Source organism: Bacidia gigantensis, assembly GCF_019456465.1.
Source record: "Bacidia gigantensis strain McMullin 20006 chromosome Unknown contig_180, whole genome shotgun sequence".
In the NCBI taxonomy this organism is placed as follows: Eukaryota; Fungi; Ascomycota; class Lecanoromycetes; order Lecanorales; family Ramalinaceae; genus Bacidia; species Bacidia gigantensis.
Window position 1 is genome coordinate 667131 of NW_025408596.1, and position 21319 is coordinate 688449.

At 48.1% G+C, this 21319-nt stretch overlaps 9 protein-coding genes across 9 annotated transcripts; 5 read left to right on the plus strand and 4 right to left on the minus strand.

Annotated features, from left to right (window-relative positions):
* Window positions 1–188: 188 nt before the first annotated feature.
* KY384_003151 (uncharacterized protein) lies at window positions 189–2618 on the plus strand (the record flags this gene model as incomplete). The annotated part of the gene is made up of 5 exons (XM_044811672.1): window positions 189–718; window positions 980–1025; window positions 1324–1383; window positions 1436–2452; window positions 2505–2618. 5 exons carry the CDS (start codon window positions 189–191, stop codon window positions 2616–2618), a joined length of 1767 nt encoding a protein of 588 aa, XP_044670805.1.
* A 1204-nt stretch (window positions 2619–3822) lies between these two features.
* Window positions 3823–5608, plus strand: KY384_003152 (uncharacterized protein; the record flags this gene model as incomplete). The annotated part of the gene is made up of 5 exons (XM_044811673.1): window positions 3823–3862; window positions 3917–4068; window positions 4160–4366; window positions 4419–5329; window positions 5512–5608. The coding sequence occupies 5 exons, from the start codon at window positions 3823–3825 to the stop codon at window positions 5606–5608; spliced, it is 1407 nt and encodes a 468-aa protein (XP_044670806.1).
* Window positions 5609–6517: 909 nt separating this feature from the next.
* KY384_003153 (uncharacterized protein) lies at window positions 6518–8110 on the minus strand (the record flags this gene model as incomplete). Its single annotated transcript, XM_044811674.1, has 1 exon — window positions 6518–8110. The coding sequence occupies one exon, from the start codon at window positions 8108–8110 to the stop codon at window positions 6518–6520; it is 1593 nt and encodes a 530-aa protein (XP_044670807.1).
* A 662-nt stretch (window positions 8111–8772) lies between these two features.
* Window positions 8773–9461, plus strand: KY384_003154 (uncharacterized protein; the record flags this gene model as incomplete). The annotated part of the gene is made up of 3 exons (XM_044811675.1): window positions 8773–8808; window positions 8865–9261; window positions 9316–9461. 3 exons carry the CDS (start codon window positions 8773–8775, stop codon window positions 9459–9461), a joined length of 579 nt encoding a protein of 192 aa, XP_044670808.1.
* Window positions 9462–9586: 125 nt separating this feature from the next.
* On the minus strand, window positions 9587–12806 carry MCD4 (Glycosyl phosphatidyl inositol anchor synthesis; the record flags this gene model as incomplete). The annotated part of the gene is made up of 4 exons (XM_044811676.1): window positions 9587–10473; window positions 10523–10770; window positions 10826–11013; window positions 11061–12806. 4 exons carry the CDS (start codon window positions 12804–12806, stop codon window positions 9587–9589), a joined length of 3069 nt encoding a protein of 1022 aa, XP_044670809.1.
* Window positions 12807–13474: 668 nt separating this feature from the next.
* On the minus strand, window positions 13475–15146 carry KY384_003156 (uncharacterized protein; the record flags this gene model as incomplete). The annotated part of the gene is made up of 4 exons (XM_044811677.1): window positions 13475–13710; window positions 13999–14196; window positions 14250–14556; window positions 14592–15146. The coding sequence occupies 4 exons, from the start codon at window positions 15144–15146 to the stop codon at window positions 13475–13477; spliced, it is 1296 nt and encodes a 431-aa protein (XP_044670810.1).
* A 225-nt stretch (window positions 15147–15371) lies between these two features.
* On the plus strand, window positions 15372–16624 carry KY384_003157 (uncharacterized protein; the record flags this gene model as incomplete). Its single annotated transcript, XM_044811678.1, has 3 exons — window positions 15372–15419; window positions 15532–15754; window positions 15819–16624. The coding sequence occupies 3 exons, from the start codon at window positions 15372–15374 to the stop codon at window positions 16622–16624; spliced, it is 1077 nt and encodes a 358-aa protein (XP_044670811.1).
* Window positions 16625–17132: 508 nt separating this feature from the next.
* Window positions 17133–18546, plus strand: MET2 (homoserine O- acetyltransferase; the record flags this gene model as incomplete). Its single annotated transcript, XM_044811679.1, is given in 3 exon segments — window positions 17133–18160; window positions 18178–18380; window positions 18458–18546. 3 exon segments carry the CDS (start codon window positions 17133–17135, stop codon window positions 18544–18546), a joined length of 1320 nt encoding a protein of 439 aa, XP_044670812.1.
* A 2113-nt stretch (window positions 18547–20659) lies between these two features.
* On the minus strand, window positions 20660–21059 carry KY384_003159 (uncharacterized protein; the record flags this gene model as incomplete). Its single annotated transcript, XM_044811680.1, has 2 exons — window positions 20660–20921; window positions 20977–21059. 2 exons carry the CDS (start codon window positions 21057–21059, stop codon window positions 20660–20662), a joined length of 345 nt encoding a protein of 114 aa, XP_044670813.1.
* Between the last annotated feature and the right edge of the window lie 260 nt (window positions 21060–21319).

Consider the following 21319-nt stretch of genomic DNA (forward strand, 5'->3'; position numbering starts at 1 on the left):
TCAAAAGAGATATTGTAAGAGCACCGCGAAGAGGAATGACGAAGGACTAACTACTGACGGAAATTGCTTAAGTCCACTAGTTTGATAAGCTCTGATGCACAGCCACCTCCAACCGCATTTTCTTAGACCTGCAGGCAGCCGTTGGACTTCTGCATGCAGCGGTTTTGCAGAGAAGTCAGCGGAACACTATGCCTCGACTCGAAGAAACCAACGAACAGTTGACGCAGGCAGGAAAGAGAGCGAAATTAAACGTGAGCCGCTTCTGGGATGGGTTTTCAGACTTCATATTTCAGGACAATGTTCTGGAAGTAGCCGTAGGCTTGATTATTGCAGCTGCATTCACCACTGTCGTCAAGTCGTTTGTATCAGACATAATCACCCCAATACTGTCCCTTCTGCCTTTCATTGACCGGAATTTCAACGAGAAGTTTGCCGTTCTGAGGCGCGGCCCCGGCTATCGCAAATACCATGGATACAACACTGTTGAGTCTGCTCAAGACGATGGAGCGGTCGTTATGACCTACGGGTATGTTGTTCGCACGTTTGCAGCGTTTCGCCTAATGGGAAAGTGGCTCACCGGCTTACTATATTTCGAGCGTAGCAAGTTTGTCAACGAGGTCTTCAATCTTCTCGGCATCGGCTTAGCCTTGTACTTCATTGCCATGACGTACGGCTGGGCGGCCAAAGATAACATTATAAAGCACACTGTCAAATGCAAGTATTGCAGGAAACGAATAAGTGAAAAGGCAAGTTCCCATTGAATATAGGGTAGCGCGCGGAGGTTAACAATCATTCCCAGGCTCAACGTTGCGTGAATTGTACGAGTTGGCAGGACGACAGGGAAGAAAGATCTTGAGTTCGTTGGTCAAGCCATGGAAGATCAACAACAAAGAGGCAGCCAAGCTGCGGAGTTTCGCCGCGTACGAAGGGAGATTTTTTGACATTCATGAATCAAACACTGTAACGCTGATTTTGAAAGTGCTCAGTACTGTGCCAAACGTACCATTTTCGAAGAGATTCAAATTGTGATGAAGGCGTCGATGTGCTCGGAGTTTTGGGGAGCAGGAAGCTGAAATCTGCGCACTTCAAAAAAGGCACGATCTCGGACCGAAATTTAGGGCTGAAAGCGGGAGTTGCCAGGACAACCAATATTTAGTTAACTCCAACCGCACAACGACAACGTTCGACCCTGGCTGTAGGAAACAACGGACCTGCCTTGAGTAATTGATTTTGAATGTGAATCTACCTTGTCGTCTGCATCTAGGATAATTGTTTGATTCTCTGACCATGGCGATTCGGACCATTGAAGCGCGCTTTGAGCAGATGTCCGTGAATGATGAAAACGATACTGCCCAAGGTGGGATTCTTTACCCTAGACCGAAGGTAGGTCTTGTGGTCGAGCACCTCCCCAGATAAAAGACTAACATCATTGCAGGGATCGATATCGACTGTGTCATCATCTGCTCTTAGTTCCAGCACCCAGCTCACTTCTAATCCAAACCGCCTCAATCTGCTGAAAACCGCCATCCAAAACGTGAATGATGCAAATACCAAAAGCTCCACGATCGCAGTTGTCAATACTATCCCTCAGCCTCAGTGCCGTAGCTCGACTGTACCGCAACCTTCCTCGCCACCTAAGAAAGGAGATAGATCGTCATCTTCGGCCAGAAATTCAGACGAAAATGTCATACAGAGACTGTCAAACCCACCAGTTTACGAACAACCTCAGCCGAAAAATTGGCACCTAGGCATGTTCGAAATAGGGAAACCGTTGGGAAAAGGCAAATTTGGGAGAGTTTACCTAGCGAAAGAGAGGTCCACGGGTTTTGTGTGTGCACTGAAAGTGCTGCACAAAAGTGAACTACAACAAGGAAAAGTTGAGAAGCAGGTTCGAAGAGAAATTGAGATACACAGTAATTTGCGGCACCCGAATATCCTTCGATTCTATGGTCATTTCCACGATAGCAAAAGGGTTTTCCTTATTTTGGAGTACGCTGGAAAAGGAGAGTTGTACAAACATTTGAGAAAAGCGAACAGATTCCCCGAGGTGAAAGCAGCTCAATACATCGCTCAGATGGCTGCAGCTCTCAAATACCTGCATAAGAAACATGTTATGCATAGAGACATTAAGCCAGAGAACATCTTGGTTGGCATACATGACGAGATAAAGATTTCAGATTTTGGCTGGAGTGTTCATGCGCCCAATAATAGGAGGAACACAATGTGTGGTACCTTGGACTATCTCCCTCCAGAAATGATCAAACCAGGTAGCCAGGAAAACTTCTATAACGAAAAGGTTGATCTATGGAGCCTAGGAGTCTTGACATATGAGTTCCTCGTGGGAGAAGCACCGTTCGAGGATACGCCTGTTATGACTCAACGAAGGATAGCGAGAGGGGAGATGACCGTACCAAAATTTGTAAGCGGAGAGGCGAGGGATCTGATCGAGCGGGTAAGCCAAATACGACCTCTTTGCACTGAAAAGTGGGCTGACGTTGTCATAGCTTCTCGTCCTTGATCCGGATAAACGCCTTCAATTAGGCGAGGTCCAGAAACACCCGTGGATTGTGAAGCATTGTACAGGTGAAAGGGCTGCCAAGCGGAATTCAGGCCGATAAGGTTTGTTGTCACGCAGTCTGCACCATCTGGAGATTTGAGGCAGGATTTGGCTTGGTCATAGCTTGGAGTTGGGCGAATCCTAGGGGTGATTCTTTTCGCTTCTCTATAATGAAGCAATTTTGGCTTATCGATATACCTCATCAAAAGGTCTCGTATCGGTTATGCAACTGTCAAAGACATCATCCACAACTTGCGCTGCGTGCTCATCACTCTTGCAATTTGGCCTCGTCCTCGTTGACTGTATTGCGTGTCGTCTGACACAATCTTGATATCCTCTATTCAACTTGTACTTGCCCCGAGTCCAGAACTCGCTCAAGAATCTACATTCACCACTGAGCGCTGAGGCTCGGATTTCGCTGCAAGCAGAATGTCGGAGGTCCGCCCAATTGACTTCGAAGCGGAGATGGTCATACACATGCATTAACTCTATCACCGTTAGTCTCATGTTGACATAGAGATGGATTGTAGGTGCAACAGTACCATGCGCCATGATGTCCTCATGTTTGCTCTTAGATGTTATGTTGTTCGCACACAATTCGATTCCTTGTTCTGGATGGAAACTGCCACGCTTGGTGTCCTTACAGAATCGACACGGAAAGGTATCTCTGGTTATGTTGCCTCCCAGTTGCCGGATTTTATCGTTCATGAAGCGTATGACTGGACCTAGGTCACCCTCTTAGCCCCAATTCGCCGTAGGTTCCTAACACATCGAGATCGCACTATATTTCAAGAAGTAGTTTCGCCGCTCCTGGCACTTCGCGAGTCTGAGCGGCCATTGTCGCATCTTGTCAAATTGTATCATTCGGGCGGCATCCTCGTTGCTTAAGCGCCGGAAGTTGTAATTCGTTCCATTCTTGAGTCTTGCCCAAAATGTGTCGCTGTAATCAAGAGGCTCAAAGACTCTCTTCGGCGTCGAAGACTCATCCTGCTGGTTAGTTGTAGATCCTTCATCAGTGGAAGACATCGGTTGCTCTGCTAGTGGATGATGCAGAAAGGAGGGTTGCTAAAACGGAAAGAGTTGCTTGAAAAAGTTTTGCTGGGCAAGTACCGACCTGCGAATTCCGCCTCACGGTTGACTCACAACACTCAATTACGATGGCACTGCCCCTGGACGATTCCTACCCCTGTTCTCATATTTGTAGTACTTCTCGTTCAGAGAAGCGTGATAGCTCTGTTGATACCTGCTTCATTGCATCCTAATCCATGAAGGGCCAGAAACACCTAACGATTGTCATCAAACTGGGTATGGCGATTGATCGAGCATTCTCAGCTTCATTTAGTGATTGACTCAATCCAGGCACAAGCTCTATCGTCAGTGAAAAAAATCATGAGCCTCTACTCTCCGTTCTCTCTCTCATCGTCGAGACAGCAGTCCAGCTTGTCAAGGATGGCCATAAAGTAGTCATTGTCTCTTCTGGCGCCATTGGCATGGGATTGCGACGAATGAAGGTGGATAGGAGACCTAAGTCTATGACTGCAAGACAGGCAAGACCAGTCTTTGCCTTACTACATGGAATCACATCTACTGACCTCGGGGCAGGCTCTTGCTAGTGTTGGACAATGCCAGCTTATTGGGCTGTGGAATACTCTCTTCGCGCACCTGCAACAGCCAATTGCACAAATTCTGTTGACTAGGAATGATATTGCGGACCGCACCCAGTATCTCAATGCGCAGAATACTTTTACAGAGCTGTTCAACATGGGCGTTATCCCTATAGTCAATGAAAACGATACGATCGCAGTGTCGGTGCGTCTTTACCTCGTCGTCCAGCTGTTGTCCACCAGCTGAACGTCCATAGGAAATTCGTGAGGTTGAAAAATTTGGTGACAATGACACGCTATCTGCCATCACCGCCGCCATGCTTCAAGCGGATTATCTGTTCCTGATGACTGATGTCGACTGCCTCTACGACAAAAACCCAAGAATGCACGCAGATGCGAGGCCAATTGACATTGTTGAAGATATTTCGGCCCTAGAAGCCGATGTATCATCAGCTGGGTCAGCGTTGGGGACTGGTGGCATGTCTACCAAGATTGTTGCCGCAAGGCTTGCCATTTCTGCTGGGGTCACCGCAGTAATTACTCGATCATCAAAACCTGGTAACATAATTGAAGTAGTCAACTATGTAGAATCGTTAAGACGATCGCCTCTCGTGTCATCGCTCCCACTCACGCCTTCTACAGAGCGCGAGGATCTTTCAAAATCAACAGCATCATTGCAGATGAATGGCCCTCTGAGAACTCCCCCTTTGCACACGCGTTTTATACCAGATCTGCAGCCTATACGCGACCGCTCGTTCTGGCTGCTACACGGCCTGGCACCTCACGGTACTATGTATATAGACGAAGGCGCCCACCAAGCGCTAAAATCGAGAGCCGGCCTTTTACCAGTAGGCATCGTTGATGTCGAAGGCCAATTCGCACAACAAGAAGCCGTGCGACTCCTCGTTGTCAAGCAGAAAAGTAATGGGCCTCTTGAAAGCGACGCAACTGTGAATGGTGGTGGGGTTCCTGTTGATATACCCTCAGCTCCCCTTGAGGTAGGAAGGGCGCTCGTGAATTATTCATCAGCCGAAATTATGCGAATCAAAGGTTGTCAAAGTACCGAGATCCGAAGCTTGCTGGGATTTGCGGATTCGGAATATGTTGCTCTGAGAGAAAATGTGAGTCTTGCAAGAAATGAAAAAAGCAGGCCTGTCACTCCGATAAGGTCGGTAACATCAATCTAATTCTGAAGTCTCCCTCCTGCTCACTGTGTTTTCGCATCTATCATACCATATTGCCATTCCAATATCGAAACTTTTGAATGATCGTCCTTAACATCTTTACCTGACTTGACCTTGCTTGCCCTCACATCTTCTCCGCAGCTCATACTGCTATAAGTCTACTCAGCAGGAGACGTCTCACGCGGCTGATACGAGCTCTTACGCCGCCGATGAAAAAAGGTAAGGACGGGGAAGAGGACGTTGTCTCCGTCATGATGCAGTAATTACAAAGAGGGCCCAACATCAGAGTGAGAGATAAGAATGCCTTTGCGAATAGCATGACTCACTTGATAAAAAGAAATGGCAGACTCGGTGACCTTAAGCTTGACTTGGGAGAATCATGTTACTGAAAGTTAGCAAAGCCTTTGACCGATTTACGTTTGCTCTTGAGACCATGCGAAGGCAGAAGCAAACTACTCAAGGCGCTAGAATCACCGATACTGTCTAGGATTGACTAGAAGACTAAAGAGTAATAATGGAGTAATTCTTTCAGCACATAAACACTTACAGAATCGGCGTCTCACAGTTGAGAATTCACTTCAAGCGCTACAAATCCAAACTAGGTATTGTTAAATGCGGGGTTCTCTTTGTAAAATGTTTAACGTCTTAGGCAGATTAACCGGAAATCTCATCAACTGCAGTCTTGATAAGCATGAGGTCAAATGTAGCTTTGGTGTCCCCATATGCTTTGATTGAAGCATTTGTTCATGTACAAAATCAAAGAGAAAGATCTGCACACGGTCGTTTTGATTTTGGTTTTCTTTCGTTGGTTTTTGATGAGCATTGTGCGATCGCACGCAAAAATGAAAGTGCCATGAGCAATCAGCAGCCTGATTCAGCGAAATCTTCACAGAATGGTCATGCCAGCTTCGAAGTGACGACTTTGCTAGAATGGAATGCTCGGGGAAATGCAGATTTCACTAGAATGCCTCCTCTGCAAGCCGAGCCTGGTGCCTCGAGTACGAATACTGAACGGCTTTGAGAGAAAAAGGCCAACATTTCATGAAATGAAATCGTTTTTTTTTTTTTTGATGCCCAAGCTACAAAACACCAGAATGGCAATTATTGACACTTCTCCCAAGCAAAGACTGTTGAGCCAAGGTTATATCCATGGGTTACCTGTCGTGCGATCCTCATCTAGCATCCTTCATCTGACTTGAATTTCCGTCCCCTGTCATATCCTCAAATTCCATCGTATATTCATCGACTTCCTTGAACTTGTTCGCTAAGCGCTTCATCTCTGCCTTCGCTTTCACGTCGAAATTTGCCACTGCTTTCCCGTTGGTGGGATCAATCTCAAAACTCGTTCCCTCGAGATCTCCACCAGCATCGTCACCCTCTGTATGCGATTCATCATCATTGATTCGCGAGTAAGTTTTGGATTCTCGCTTTGTTTTCGAACCTGGTAGCCTGTGATTTCCTTTGCTACTCACTGCTAAGCTCCGTTTGGGGTTGTTGCTGAGCATTGACTTGTTTCGGCGAATTTTGCTCTTGGCGTGCAGTGAGAGTTCGTCCTCATCCTCACCTAGATGCGTAAGATCGATCTCTCCATCACTGCTGCTAAGAACATCATAAGGATTCTGAGTCTGTTTGAGTAATCTTCTGCGGGGTAACAAGTTCTGCAGAGTTGCTGTAGTCAACGGTTTCGGCTCTGGCGGCCTCTTACGTAACAGCACCTTACGGGGCGTTGATGTTGTTGACTGAGGTGACGGTGGTGAAGAAGCCGAGCGTCGCTGTTCCTTTCCAGTAGTGATTCTTTTGGTAACAGTACGTTCTGATCTGGACTTGCGCGTATTCCTGGGTAGGGGTTTTACGGGACTGCTACTGCTGAGGGGTGGTTCTATAGTATCTCTGTCTAGAGAAGGCGACGGTGTCCGGACTTGACGGTAGCGAGGTAATGTGGGTTCCAGTAGTAAAGCATCACTTGGTAGTGGATCAGGAGATTCGTTCCGAGGGGGCGACAGACTGAGTGAGGACTCTACCTGATGCTGGGATTGGGTTGCTGGAACCTGAACTTCAGATGATGAAAATTTTCTCTTTCGTGGTCCCAAATGATGCGCTTCTGAGGGTATTGAATTGGCTAAGTTCGATAAGGGCTTGACCAAAGGCGTGGACTCGTCATCTGGCCTGAAGTCTGGAAACTCATCGTCAAAATCTAACGTAAGGTCTGGCTGCGTCTGCGCCAGATCTAGTAGGCTAGGCTGTCGGGCTCGCTTTTTGAATTGAATGGCACCTAGCATGGAGGATTGAGCCAAAGGTGTGCCGTTGTATGTGGATACCAAGCTAGCTTGCTTGCCTGGAGCAGAATACGGCAACAACGGAGGGTCCGAAATTGCTATCGGCGCGGTTTCCCAATCGCCAGGTTTTTGTCTACTTCCAGTGCGGTTCTGTGTGTTTACACTTTCAGTCCTCCTAGTCCGCGTATCTGAGCGACCTGTGTCCTTTGTTGACGATCCAGATGGCATGCTCTTCTTCGGACCAGCATTCGGGTGAGGCCGCAGCGCACCACTCATAGTGTACTGAGCCGACTCTATCGCATCTGTCTTTGTCCAGCCTGCCTTCCGCTGAACCAACCCATCAGTATCGTCGCTTGCATTTGCTGCGTGTTCCGATAAGGCAGAAGTGTTTCGTTGTCGCTTTTGAATTGAAGATGGAGGGCCATGCTCGGTCATACGTAAGGTGGATGACACAGTGTGAACCAACTTCGGTCGCTTTGGCCGCGGCATTACAAATGCCTATGCACAAGCAAGTACTTTCAACGTAGTCACCTTGGATGCTGCGATTCTGGCATCGCGAAGATAAAGCGAGTCGTAGTTTTGGTACTACTACCTGAAGCTAGCCTCTTCGCGGTCTAGAGCTGCTACTTAAACCTTAATGAATCCTCTAGCGTTATCTCCTTGCATTCCGTTTCTTATGGAAAACCCGCGTACGTGCACGTTGAAAAGAACAGACAAGCTCTGGCGTCTTGACCATTCGGAGCCCAATCGCAGCGAGGCATAGTGATAGGGTCGGTAAAGGTGAGAATGACCGAGGCAGTTGGTAATCATGGGGCGGTAGCTCCACAGAAAGGGCCTTACCCTCAATTCATTCTCTTTGGAGACAGCATCACTCAGTTCTCAGCAAGCCAAGGACTTGGTTTTAATCTCATGCCTGCTTTGCAAGACGGTAGAGTCCCCTCGTAATATTGCTCAATGTATTACAATTTCACATGAAACCGCGTCGAGGAATCCGTGCTAAGTGGCTGTCTCTCCAGCGTTCATTCGTCGCTTGGATGTGATCAATCGCGGCTTCTCAGTACCCAAAATGCTCCTCATTACCCACCTTCCGAACTGATCGTTTGCTCCAGGGCTATAATACTGTCCAGGCCAGAACAGCACTCCATGATTTTATGCCGAGTCCACAGCAGGCAAAGGCTGACTTTATGGTACGTCTCACGTCTTCTGAATCCTTTTGCCTACCAGACGCAGTTGATGCGTCTAGTATGTCTTCTTTGGCGCCAATGATGCAGTCCTCCCGGACAGTCCAACCGGCCAACATGTGCCACTGCATGAGTACTATCAAAATCTAGAACTTATTTTGCACGATCCAGCGGTCACCACCCATCATCCTCGTCTGATCTTGATCACGCCGCCTCCGATCAATGAATATCAACTTCAATTTGTTGACTTCGATAAAGGGTATGGTGGACTGACGAGAAAGGCCGAGATCACGTGTCAGTACGCAAATGCATGTAGAGAGCTTGGGGAGCGATTGAAAGTGCCGGTCCTGGATCTTTGGTCTGCTATGATGGCAACAACAGGGTGGAGGGATGGCGAGACGCTTGTGGGGTCGAAGGACGCTCCAAGGAACGCCAAATTAGACAGCTTGCTGGCTGACGGTAGGCATCACTCTAGCAGCTCCAGAATTATAGAGATGACTGATACTTTTGAAGGTTTGCATTTTCTACCGCCAGCTTATAAAATCCTGTATGACGAATTGATGAAACTGATAAAGGAGCAATGGCCAGACCAGCAACCCGAAGAGACATCATTTCGTTTACCAGCCTGGACGGATGCTCCAAAAATAACATTGTCTTAGTTCCGATGAGGATAGAGGACAGCAGAAAGTCATGCCCTAGATACTGAAGATCCTCGAGTCCGCTGCTTTCGGAGCTTAGAACAATCTGCAGAAGTCTGACACCAGATTTGTTGATACATCTGATACTACCGTGCGGCATTGCCATTGGCATTGGCAACTAAACCTCCATTTTCATTCGATGTGTGAGATTTTCCCTCGGCAGCTAATCCATTCAATTGAGCTTTGTGGTCTTCGGTCTCAACATCCACTCCGCTGATGAAAACCTCTGATACAAACTCCAATCCAGCCACGAAGACACACAACAGGCTAGCAATTACAAAATGACTTATGCTCGTTCCAATGTCCAGCCAGCTTCCTTCATCCCTGACTAGCCAGAAGAAGTTCATCGTCAAGACATCGCTGATAGCCATGACTACCATGAATAGACTGCTTGGTGCAACTCCAAGCCGCCTGTTGAGAATTCCCAAGTTTGCGCTGATAACAGCGAAGGGTATCATCAGTTTTATAATTAGTAGAATGCCTTGAGAAAAGGGGTTGAAGACAGGGATCAACCGATATACGCTATCGAGGGAGAAAGATGAGACCGACGCAATGTTTCCGGTAGAAAAGAAAGCTGATTGAAGTAGAAAAAGAAAGAACAGAGCGATTCGGACGTCAGATAGTGCCAATGGCCGGTATGCGCCATGTGGGGATCTGCTGTCTGGATCTGAGGCTGACTCAGTCGACGATTTGAGCTGTTTTAGGATGTCGGATGTTGCATCTGAAAGCCGCTTGCTTCGGAGTATCGGCGTCGGTGGTGAGGATAATGATGACTGCATGAACATATAAACGTGGTGTTCCAGTCGAACCCAAGTCACGAGCGTTGCGCAGAAGGTGAAGTAGAACAAGCCCTCGTAAGAAATCGTGAGGATGATGAAGATAGGTGAGAAGGTGAGGAAGATGACGACTAGACGGTGAAGGTAGTGGTTGTTAGAATTGAATCCATATAGAAATGGAACTGTTAGTGAGGATGCTGCATTATACGATTAGTTTGGCGTTCGAATTGAATCAAGCTTGCTTACCCAAAACAATCCAGCCAACCACTTGATTGCCGAAAGGTAAGCCTCGTTTTGCCTGCAACGATGCGACACTTGATCTCGTTACAAACATAGCTAGCAGAATGAGCCCGATTTGAATTCCAATCACAGCTTTTGAGTTTCCATCAAGTGTGTGGCCGGATCTGTTGTTGCCTTTCGATGATGACAGAATGCTTTTTTCGAAGAATAAGTATAATACACCAACAAGTGCCATCAACGTCCCTCCAAGTAAACTGTCCCGCGTCAGTGATCTGACAGATATAGAATGGTAAGATGTTGGATACAAACATTACAATAGTGTTCTCAACCTTGATAGCATCTAAGAGCGTGAATATGCTCATAGCTTGACAAGCAATACACCAGGTGACTATAAGTGCCTTGTCACTTCTGACAAAGTCGCGTCCGTACAAGAATGGCCAGAACTGAGCCGCAAGAAAGCAAATCGTGTACACGGTCCGATGGAAGTATGATACAACCTTGCCACTCATCAGCAAAAGTCATTGTATCTAGATGTCATACTCACAAGCGCCTCCAATATTCCCACACAAAAAAGCGTTTCTAACCCAAGCATAAACTTTTCCTTTTGACTCTTCACCTCACGGAGGAGAGTCATATATCCTAGTCGAAGGGCTTGGCTTCGTGACAGCACTTCTTCCCAAAAGAAAAGTGGAAAGATGGCATAAAGGTAATAAGTGGGAGGTGCTCTCCTTATCAAAAGAGATGAGAATAAGACGACCCCAATAGCACCGAAGATAGCAGTATTGAAATTAGTTCGCAGTATCACTGTTCTACCGTGTAGTACGTGCATGTCAATAACGGTGCTAATTGCAAACGCAATCCACCCCAAATAACCTAATGTCACAAGAGCCCGTAGGAACAACCAATCATACGTTTGTAGGTAGCTCAGTCCGTCAAGCCCAATCTGGAGGAGTTCCTGACTGCTTGTGATTGCAGAATCAAATTTACCGGAACTGATAAGATTGCGAATGTTTTGCACACGGTGCTGCATGGAGTATCCTTCATCTCCTAAAGGCGGAAACGGTTTATAGCGGAGTTCGGTAGCCCTCTTCTGCTCGTCCTTGACGCGATACATCTCTAGCACAGCGAGAGCATTGGCCAGAGCCGCCTCAGCCTTGTCTTTGAGACTTCCGGAAAGATACGCCAACGGCAGCTCGCCGACCGAGTTGACCGGAAAATCAAGACCAACGAGGTAGGCCATGAGTGCTGCAACGTCTGCCTGGGAGACGTCATTTCTTTGAATATGATCGAAGCCCCAATCGGATGAAAATTTGTCTTGATGCCCCTCAGCCTTCCCAAGAGAGTTTATGACCGGTTTAGCAACGCCGGAGCCCCAGGCGATCAAAGGGGTGCGCGTGTTGTCTGGGTGCCCGTCGCCATGGCTACCCCAATCGCTCATTCCGTGATCGGCTGTGAATACGAATGCCGTTCGGCCATCTCCATAGAAGTCATCTATTAGTCTTGTGATTTCCTTGACGCCTTGGTCCACAACCTTAATGTTATGCAAGTATTCTTTTGAATAAGGTCTATATGCGTGCCCGGTAGTGTCGAGACCCAGTAGGTGGAGGAAGAACACATTCTTGTCTTGGCGAAGACTTTGATCAAGGGTTGTGTTTCGTGCAGCCGTCCCAAAGAGTTTCTTGGTCTTATCGAAGACCCAAGTATCTAACATGGTAGCGTCCTTCGTAAAATCCTCAAACTCTTCCCCATAGCAGTCCGCATCCACTCTTCCAGGTAAGGCACCCTCTTTGAACATAAGTAAGATATCTGGGCTTCCCCAGCTCCATGTGTGTCTGCTCCGATTGAAAACGCTGTCAAAGTTCACCGGATTCAGCTTCCACCCGGTCGTGACTGCGGATACATCTTCATAAAGCCCTGCGATCAGAGCGACATGTCCCGGCCGTGACTCTGTTGGTACGCGTGTATGTGAGACCCCAAACGTCCCGCTGTGCAGGACTTTTGAACGCAGGTATGGCGCGAGTGGTCGAGGCTGAAGGGCGCCCGGGGCGTCTGCTTTTTGAGGTGACGGATCGGGAAATGACTGAAATGCTTTGTCGGCGCGTAAACCATCTCCAACAAACAAGACGAGTCTCTTTGCGGGAGCATCGGTGCCAGCCTTTCTTTGGACGCCATAGGAGGTCATGCCCTGAACAATTGGGCTAACGAAATAAATATCAAAGATGGAAGATATGTAAACAATATGAAAGACAATGGCTACGCCTAAGAAGCCGAAACGGCCTAGACGGGCCATTGTGGATAGACAGGATCAAAATGAAGGTAGTTGCTTTAAAAGCAAATCCTCTCAGCGCATGGCGTCGTTGCGCATCTGGGGAGTCTTGGGATTCCTTCAACCAAAAAGGATTCCTGCTCTGCTGCACCGTAGCTCGACGGGTATCGCCGCTCCGCTTGAACTAGCATCGAAGTCTGATATAAGAATTAAAGGGGCTCTATGTCCACACAGTTCAACCGTACGTGGTAGCACCATTGTCACATGAATGTTCATATACTACCGTGGGACACCTTATTGATCCACCGCATACAACTAATTCATTGGCTTCTGAGTTTCTTTTCGTTGACCGTAAGAGGGGTTTGCGCGGAAACAGTCATATCCTGCCATTTATGCCGCCAGGCCATTGGTGCATGTGAATGCGACTGTGGATTGCTTCGCTATGTATGCTTCGCGCAAACCCAAGTCTTGATTGCATGTACAATCTTGCATCGAGCACGGGAACAGCGTCACAGTGTCAAACAGCAGCATAAGGCCTTTGAGGAATCATAAGTGTCAGTTGAAAGTGACCTTACGCCTGGAAAGACAAATCGAGGTACAGGTACGCCTAACACTACATCATCATAGGAGCCACATCTCCACCTCAGTCAGAGTTCCCGGCTTTTCCCAAGAACACATGCCACGTACTCGCTTCACACTGGCCGGTCAGGAACCTCAGTCGATCGTCGCTTCGTTAGCGTCTCTCCAACTCGCCCATAGAACATGGCGGCATTCATTCTCGAGAAGGTAATGTCCTCCGTCAGGTACTCTGGCAAAAGCCTAATCAAATCGCGATCGCGATTCTCGTCTAGCCTTGGCATATATTGGAATTCGGTATCCTCATATGTATCATCTGTATCTTTAGCAACGGCAAGCTTAAAATGTAATGCTGTTGGTCGTGGATTAGCTCGATTGTCCCTTGACAGTCCATGAGCTCGACTTACTACCATTTCGGCCTGTTTGAATACAATCGAACGTCTCAACTTCGTTGCTGACATCTACACCCCGGATGATGAGACCTGTCAGGTCACTGTACAGGTCTTCCTTCTTTGAGCAGCATGGGATGAACGGCCAGCATCAGAGCTGCCTATTACGACTGCTTTTGCTTGAATCGGATTTCTTGCCCTCATAGTACTGCCAGGAGTCCGATCCGCTGCCATTGAAGCGCTCCTCGAACTTGTTAATTTGGCTTGAAGAGCTTTGTTCTCATTTTGGGCTTCAGCCAATGACTTTGAAAGCTGATCTGCCAGTGCGCGAGTCTGAGTCAGATCGGCTTCCCTTATTTGCACTTGGCTTTGGAATGATTGCGACTCTTTAACAATGGCTTTCTGCATCGCAATTTCCTTCTTCATCGAAGCGATTAAATCATTTGCGGCTATTCAAAGTCAGTGACCATCTTCTGTGCTCACATTCTTGACGACCACCAACCTTGCGCGTTGACTTCTGATTGTTTCCTCAGCTTGTCATAATTGATTTCGGCTTCCTTCAGGCCAACTTCTCTCAGATTTCTGTATTTCAGATCCAAATTCTCAAACTTTCTTGTCATTTCTCCGAGTCTCCTTCGTAGTGTTGGGTCACCGACGGTCCTATCAGTCTCGGATGCGCTGCCAGCTCGGCGCCTGGTAGGCGCAATCTTTCGCTGCCTTGGCGCCCCTTGAGCATTATTGCTTCGACGAGAGAGAGCCTGTGGCGTCAATTCTCCATTATGGATGACCTCCTCTCCTGGGTGCCTGAACTATCGATCATAGGAGATCTTTGAGTTTCAGGTACTTCAGTTGAGCCATGCGGATCATGTTGGATTCGATGGTCGGGATCGCCAATCGTGTCTTTGGCAGCTCGTTTTGTCTGCCGCTGTACCGTAGGCGTGTATTCGAACTCGCCATCTTTTGCGACGGCACCCACTTGCTTGGTTACCCGTACTTTTGCTGGCCTTCCCACTTTGGTAGTTGCAGCCTTCCTCTTCAATACTGGACTTCGCTCCTGGATTGGATCTGCGGTCATGTCCGCATCAGATTGCGCAAACTCATCGACCTCTTCGGTCTCGTCGATCTTCTGGTCGTTGAATGTGTCCTTCAAAGGCGCTCGCCTTCTACCAGCTTTAGGTTTTGTCAGGCCTGTAGCTTTGGAGGTCATGGAATCCCCGCTGAGGCGTTTTGGTTTCGTAAACCTCTTTGCATTCGCCTTCTGTCGCCCGCCTTTCTTTCTACCACTGCCAGGATTTTCTTGATTTGAATCTGGGGTTGGAAGCGCAGCCGTGTCCCGTGCGTCTTCTTCCCCATCGGTGTCTACCATCGCAGAAAGAGAGATGGGTTTTACCTTGGGCATATTTACTTCTATTCGTAGAGGGTTTCAATCACTTTCGCACAGGTGCTGTCGGAGCGCTTCCAGGAAGTTGATCTGAGTAAACAATCGCGTACTTCGGTCGCAAACACGGGACCGCGCGCTAAGATAAGGTCAAGGCCAAGATAACATCTGCCAAGACCAAACCTTCAATGACGGAGAGCTGCAAGGAGATGCTCCTTGCATAGCAAATTGTTGATCTGCGTCCCTATGCCAGACCGCGCTTTTGTTCAGGATCTTTTACTTCTAGCAGCGACTGTGAGTTTATGTGCTACCAGGGAGCCGAGATGGGCATGGCGCTTACATTTCTCGATTCACATAGCTTACGGCGTCATTTTATCTCGTGCGAACCGCGCTCAATCGGCTACAGAGTGGAGATGAGAAAGAGCAAGTGGAGAGACGGAATAATGCTGCAGCGGTGCTTCGAAGGCTAGATGCACAAGATGATGACGACGATGATGATGATGAGATCCGTGAAAACGGTGGACGAAAACGAAAACGTCCCAAAGTGGATTATCTCCAACTCAATCGCTACGAACAGCTGATTGCTATGGATGTTGTGGCTCCAGATGATATACCTGTTGCCTTTGATGGTATGCTTGCCTTACTTGATCAAGGGAAATGTGCTAACAAGGTCCTCTTTGCTTGCAGATATAGGAGGACTTGCCGATACGATCGAAGAGTTGAAAGAAGCAATCATCTATCCTCTGACTATGCCAGAACTTTTCTCAAATCCTTCATCTCTACTCTCTGCCCCATCTGGGGTGCTACTCTTCGGTCCTCCCGGATGTGGTAAGACCATGCTTGCTAAAGCCATGGCCCACGAGGGTGGCGCAACATTCATCAATTTGCACATCTCTACGTTGACCGAGAAGTGGTACGGGGATTCTAACAAGCTGGTCCACGCTGTTTTCACTCTTGCGCGGAAGCTGCAGCCGACTATAATTTTTATCGATGAAATAGATGCTCTTCTTGGGACCAGAAGATCCGGTGAGCATGAAGCCAGCGGTCAGGTCAAAGCTGAATTCATGACACATTGGGATGGCTTGATTTCATCCGACTCCACAGGGAAATCTCAGAGTATTCTGATATTGGGAGCAACCAATCGAATTCAAGATATAGATGAAGCTATCTTAAGACGAATGCCGAAGAAGTTTCCAGTTCCCCTGCCCTCAGCAAAGCAGAGACAGCGAATATTTGGATTAGTCTTGAAAGGCACAAAGATGGACGAGGACGATTTCGACCTTGACTACTTGGTACGGGTTGCCGCCGGAATGTCTGGTAGTGATATAAAAGAGGCATGCAGAGACGCTGCCCTGATTCCTATGCGTGAATATGTGAGGCAAAGGAAAGCGTCTGGGGCCCAGATGGAAAATGCCGATATGAATGAGATGAGAGGCCTAAAGACTTCAGATTTCTTCGAAAAGACTGGGAGTGTACGAATCGTAGGTACTCAAGGGTGACATGTGAAGACTGTTTGCGCTGCACCAGTAACGGTCAACGCGAGGCCAGATGCGACTTCAACATATACAAAGACCGAGGGGGTTGGACTGATCATGAAAGAGATCGCTTGTCTTAATCTTCAGATACCCACGATATGATCTTCACGATTTCGACTCTCTATAGAATAAACTCAAACAATAGAACTGCAAAATGTAGATACCGACATGGTTTACTTCATATGTTTGTTGAAAGAAGCATTCGGGTAAGTTTCCCCTGATTAAGAGCATAGCGCAAGGAGCTACGGAGTACCTTAGCGAGCACGTCATTGGCATCTTCATGTGAAGCACAGGCTGGACCTGCGTATCATGTCATCCTCACGCACACTCCGAAATATTGCTCAACTGCATCGTTCTCTTCCTGAGTTCAACTCTATTACTTGTTTGCCGCATAGTTAGCCGCCCCACCTGGACTTGACAGCGACGTTACTGCCCTAAAAGAATAGACTTTCGAAAATTGCACATGAAAACAATGGATAGCAACGGCCAAGCTGAAAAATCTGCGAAGCCTTTGGGCAAAGCCTTTTCCAAGATCGATATAGACGGGCATAACTTGCCCCCCTCACCAGCGCCGTCGAGCCCGCGCGATGGCAAAAGGTACGCGTTAGCCACAGAGCTGGTCTATACCGAAGGGACAGATCAGTACAATGCTAGCAGCACGCCAATCTACCAGACAGCGACGTTTAAACAGACGTCTGGTGGTGGAGGGGGCGAGTACGACTACACCCGATCAGGAAATCCAACAAGGACCCATCTTGAAAGACATCTTGCAAAAATCATGTGCGCGGAGCGTGCTCTTGTCGTTTCCTCCGGCATGGCGGCTTTGGACGTGATCACGCGCATTCTCCGGCCTGGCGACGAAGTCGTGACAGGAGACGACCTATACGGCGGCACCAATCGTCTGCTGAAGTATCTCTCTACGAATGGGAATATTATCGTCCACCATGTCGACACCACTGACTCATCTGCTGTGCAGAACGTACTTTCCCAGAGGACGGCCATGGTACTTCTCGAAACTCCAACCAATCCTCTCATCAAGATCGTTGACATCCCCACCATCTCGAAGGCAACGCACCATGCTAACCCTAGTGCGCTAGTAGCTGTAGACAATACTATGCTTTCTCCTTTGCTACAAAATCCGCTGGATCTGGGAGCGGATCTCGTCTACGAAAGTGGGACCAAATATCTTTCCGGGCACCACGACTTGATGGCCGGTGTCATTGCTGTAAAGGAGCAAAAGATCGGTGAGAAGATGTACTTCTCAATCAATGCTTCAGGCTGTGGACTTGCTCCATTTGACTCTTGGCTGCTTATGCGAGGCATTAAAACCCTAAAGGTACGGATGGAGCAGCAGCAATCGAACGCGCAACAGATAGCAGAATTTCTTGAATCTCATGGGTTCCGGGTTCGCTACCCTGGTCTGGTCTCACATCCACAATACGATTTGCACCATTCGATGGCTCGGGGGCCGGCGCAGTGCTATCATTCGAAACGGGCGATGTGAATGTAAGCGAAAGAATTGTCGAATCTGCCAAATTATGGGCAATCAGCGTCAGTTTTGGATGCGTCAATAGCTTGATCAGTATGCCGTGTCGAATGAGCCATGCGAGTATCGACGCAAAGACAAGGCAGGAGCGAGCCATGCCAGAGGACATCATTCGATTATGTGTTGGGATAGAAGATGTAGACGATCTGGTCGAGGACCTGAGCCGCGCTGTAAGTGTGACGCCGATTGCAAGATCTTGAATCTTGTTCGAGCAATGCTAATTAAATCTTTGCTCAAGCTCGTGCTCGCAGGTGCCGTCAATCTGAGACCAGATGGGTTTTCTGCCGCCAACCATAGCCAGGAGAACAAGCTCGATACCCAAAGCAACGATATATTCTAACCAAACGACCTAGCAAACACAAAAGCGAAGCCGCACGAACGCCTCTCAACAGCTGCATGCGCTTCGTGATAAACTCGAATCGGTTCCATTCTGAAGCATCGATTGACCTGTGGAGTGATCCGAGGATCCTTTCTATCATACAGCCAAATCGCTAGCGTGCAAACGGGAAGGTTCCGAATGCTGTCATAAAACTCGGGGGAAAATTGACCGCATTAATGATCCGCCGTCAGAAGCCGTCATCCTACGTGAAAGCAGCTCATGTATCCTAGCCACTCTCTGGTCCCTTCCATAAAGGCTATTCCATGGGACGCGTAGTCACAGGAATCGCTTCGCGAGAATGACACGTGCTCTGGATAGGCAGGACGTCCAACACTCATTGACGCAGCAAACTCAATTTCATCCTGCCCCTAACCCTCCTCTCCTACCTGCTAAAGCTCGATCTATATCCACCCAACCAGACTCGTCATCAAGTCTTGCTTGGAACACAAAGGATCTAAGATGGCGTATCTTTGCGGATTTCAGCGCGTCAGCTTGTGCAACTGCTTTGATCTCGCCGCTCATTACAATGATTGACCGGTCAGTAGACTGGCTGTCTTGGTCGCTCCAGAAAATCTGTACGGGTTCTGAAGTGTCTTACATATTCTTCCAGCTCTATTATTGAAAAAGCTTCTACCCAGCAAAGCCTCCGCTCGTCGATCCTAAAATCATGCTCTCAACTGCTCACTCGTCCTCACACCTTTCTGACCTCAAAAGCTTGTCTCCTCATCTCAACACTCTACTTCGGGACCTACTTTACAGCCAATACAGTTGATACCGTATCGTCCACCCTCTATAACAGGACACCTGCATCTATCACGTCAGGATCTGCCAAATTTGTCGCGACGTCGAGTGTCAATATGTCGCTCTGCCTTTACAAAGACAGCCAGTTTACACGCATGTTTGGTGCGTCAAGTCCAGCAGCGCGCGTCGTGCCGTTATCAAGCTACGCTCTCTTTGCATTGAGAGACTCCTTGACAATCTTCGCTTCATTCAATTTTCCACCTTTGGTTGCGCCAATCCTTCCCCTACCTGAAGAAATAGAAAAGCATGTCAGTAGAAGGAGTCTGGCGCAATTCCTTGCTCCTGCTGGCATTCAGCTACTCAGCACGCCGCTCCATCTGTGGGGCCTGGATCTGTACAATAGGCCTAGGGAAAGCGGCATGAACTTGAGATCTCGAATGAGGAGAGTTGGACGGGATTGGTTGGGAAGCAGTGCTGCAAGAATGAGCCGGATTGTTCCCGCCTTCGGCATTGGCGGCGTTGTAAATGCAAGAGTGAGAGAAAAAATGATGACGACCTGCACGTATTAGTGATCGTTGCATTGTGAATGCATTTAGCGTTGGTTAAAAGAAAAGCATTGTGGAGTAGACATGATAGACTGTGCGGCATAGCGATGGCGCTTGAAGCATCTATGTACGGTATATTTGGCTTGGGTATAACTCGACTCAAACGCTTAATTGATGAGATATCACTTCCTTTCGCCTTTCCAACGCCTCGCTATCATAGATTTATTCCTTTCAAACGTTTTCGTCAAGATAAGCAAAGATGATGACCGCTGATTCACTGCCAGCATAAAGCAGAGAGCTTGACACAAGCGAGGATACTTCGAGCATTAAAAGCCTGATATCGCCTCCTCCTAAAGCAGAGCCAGTACCCGGATTGTATTCCAGCGTCTCGGAGGAGGACAAAGCGCAGACTTGTCATTCGCAAGCCTGGCGAACGAGCGACCCAACGTCCACATATTGCGGTGGATGATCCTGGTATTGCTCCCAAAGATTATTTGAAGATCGTGCCGCATGCACAGCATACATAGAACAATTTCTAAGAAATGTAAGCCACAAAGCTTCTGCACAAAATGGGATGCCATTTCCCAAAAGCACTCACCATGCCCGTCTCAGCACTCCGCACCTGACTCTGAAAGAATACCGCTTCGTTCTCTTTGCAATTCGGACATGACTTATTCGACCGTGGTAGCTGTGAGCACTAGTCAGCCCAACGAAACCCGACAGTGTCGACAATTCCGTCTTTTTCTGCAATCACTGCGCTTTCTGCCTGTCCCACTAAGGTCTTCAATCTATCGCTCCTCCTCCTTTCCGCCTTCATCCTCATCCTCCAAGACAGAGCCGCACATCAAACAAAACAACAGATGACCAGGGCTACCCACCGTAGGATCACTGCCCACATCTTGCGTCACACCGGCCGTCTCTCCCACGGTATTGAACAAGTTATTGCGGAACACGCACGAGGAGGTTGCTTCTTCACTGAACTGGCAGGTGCGGCAGGCGAACATGAGTTTTGAGGTCACACGATCTTCCTTTGGGTAGAGCATGTTTGAGCTAGAGAAAAGCCGACGTCAGCGAGTGCCATGCAAGGGAAGAAAGGTGGATTTACCATTCTCTGCAGAATTTGAAGGTGATTTGTTCTTGGGGTTTGGAGCGAGTCTCGGAGGTGGTGGAGGGCACGGGTGATGCCATGGTTGGGTGTGAATTTGCACTTTGAGATGCTTTTTCGTTTGGCGTAGGATTCCTCGAGCTCTGCCTTGGTAGAACCAAATGGTAGGGAGTAAGAAGGATGTATGATTTATGGTCTTGGAGGTTTGGAATAATGAATAAGTAAGAGGACGCTAGTTCGCGGGTGAGGGGCCCGCTTCTGGCTGCTGGCGCTGCCTTTATTTACTGGTGGGGTAAAAGGCCTCTGGAGAAAAGAATACGAGCTTTGCGCTGAGCTCCTTTCT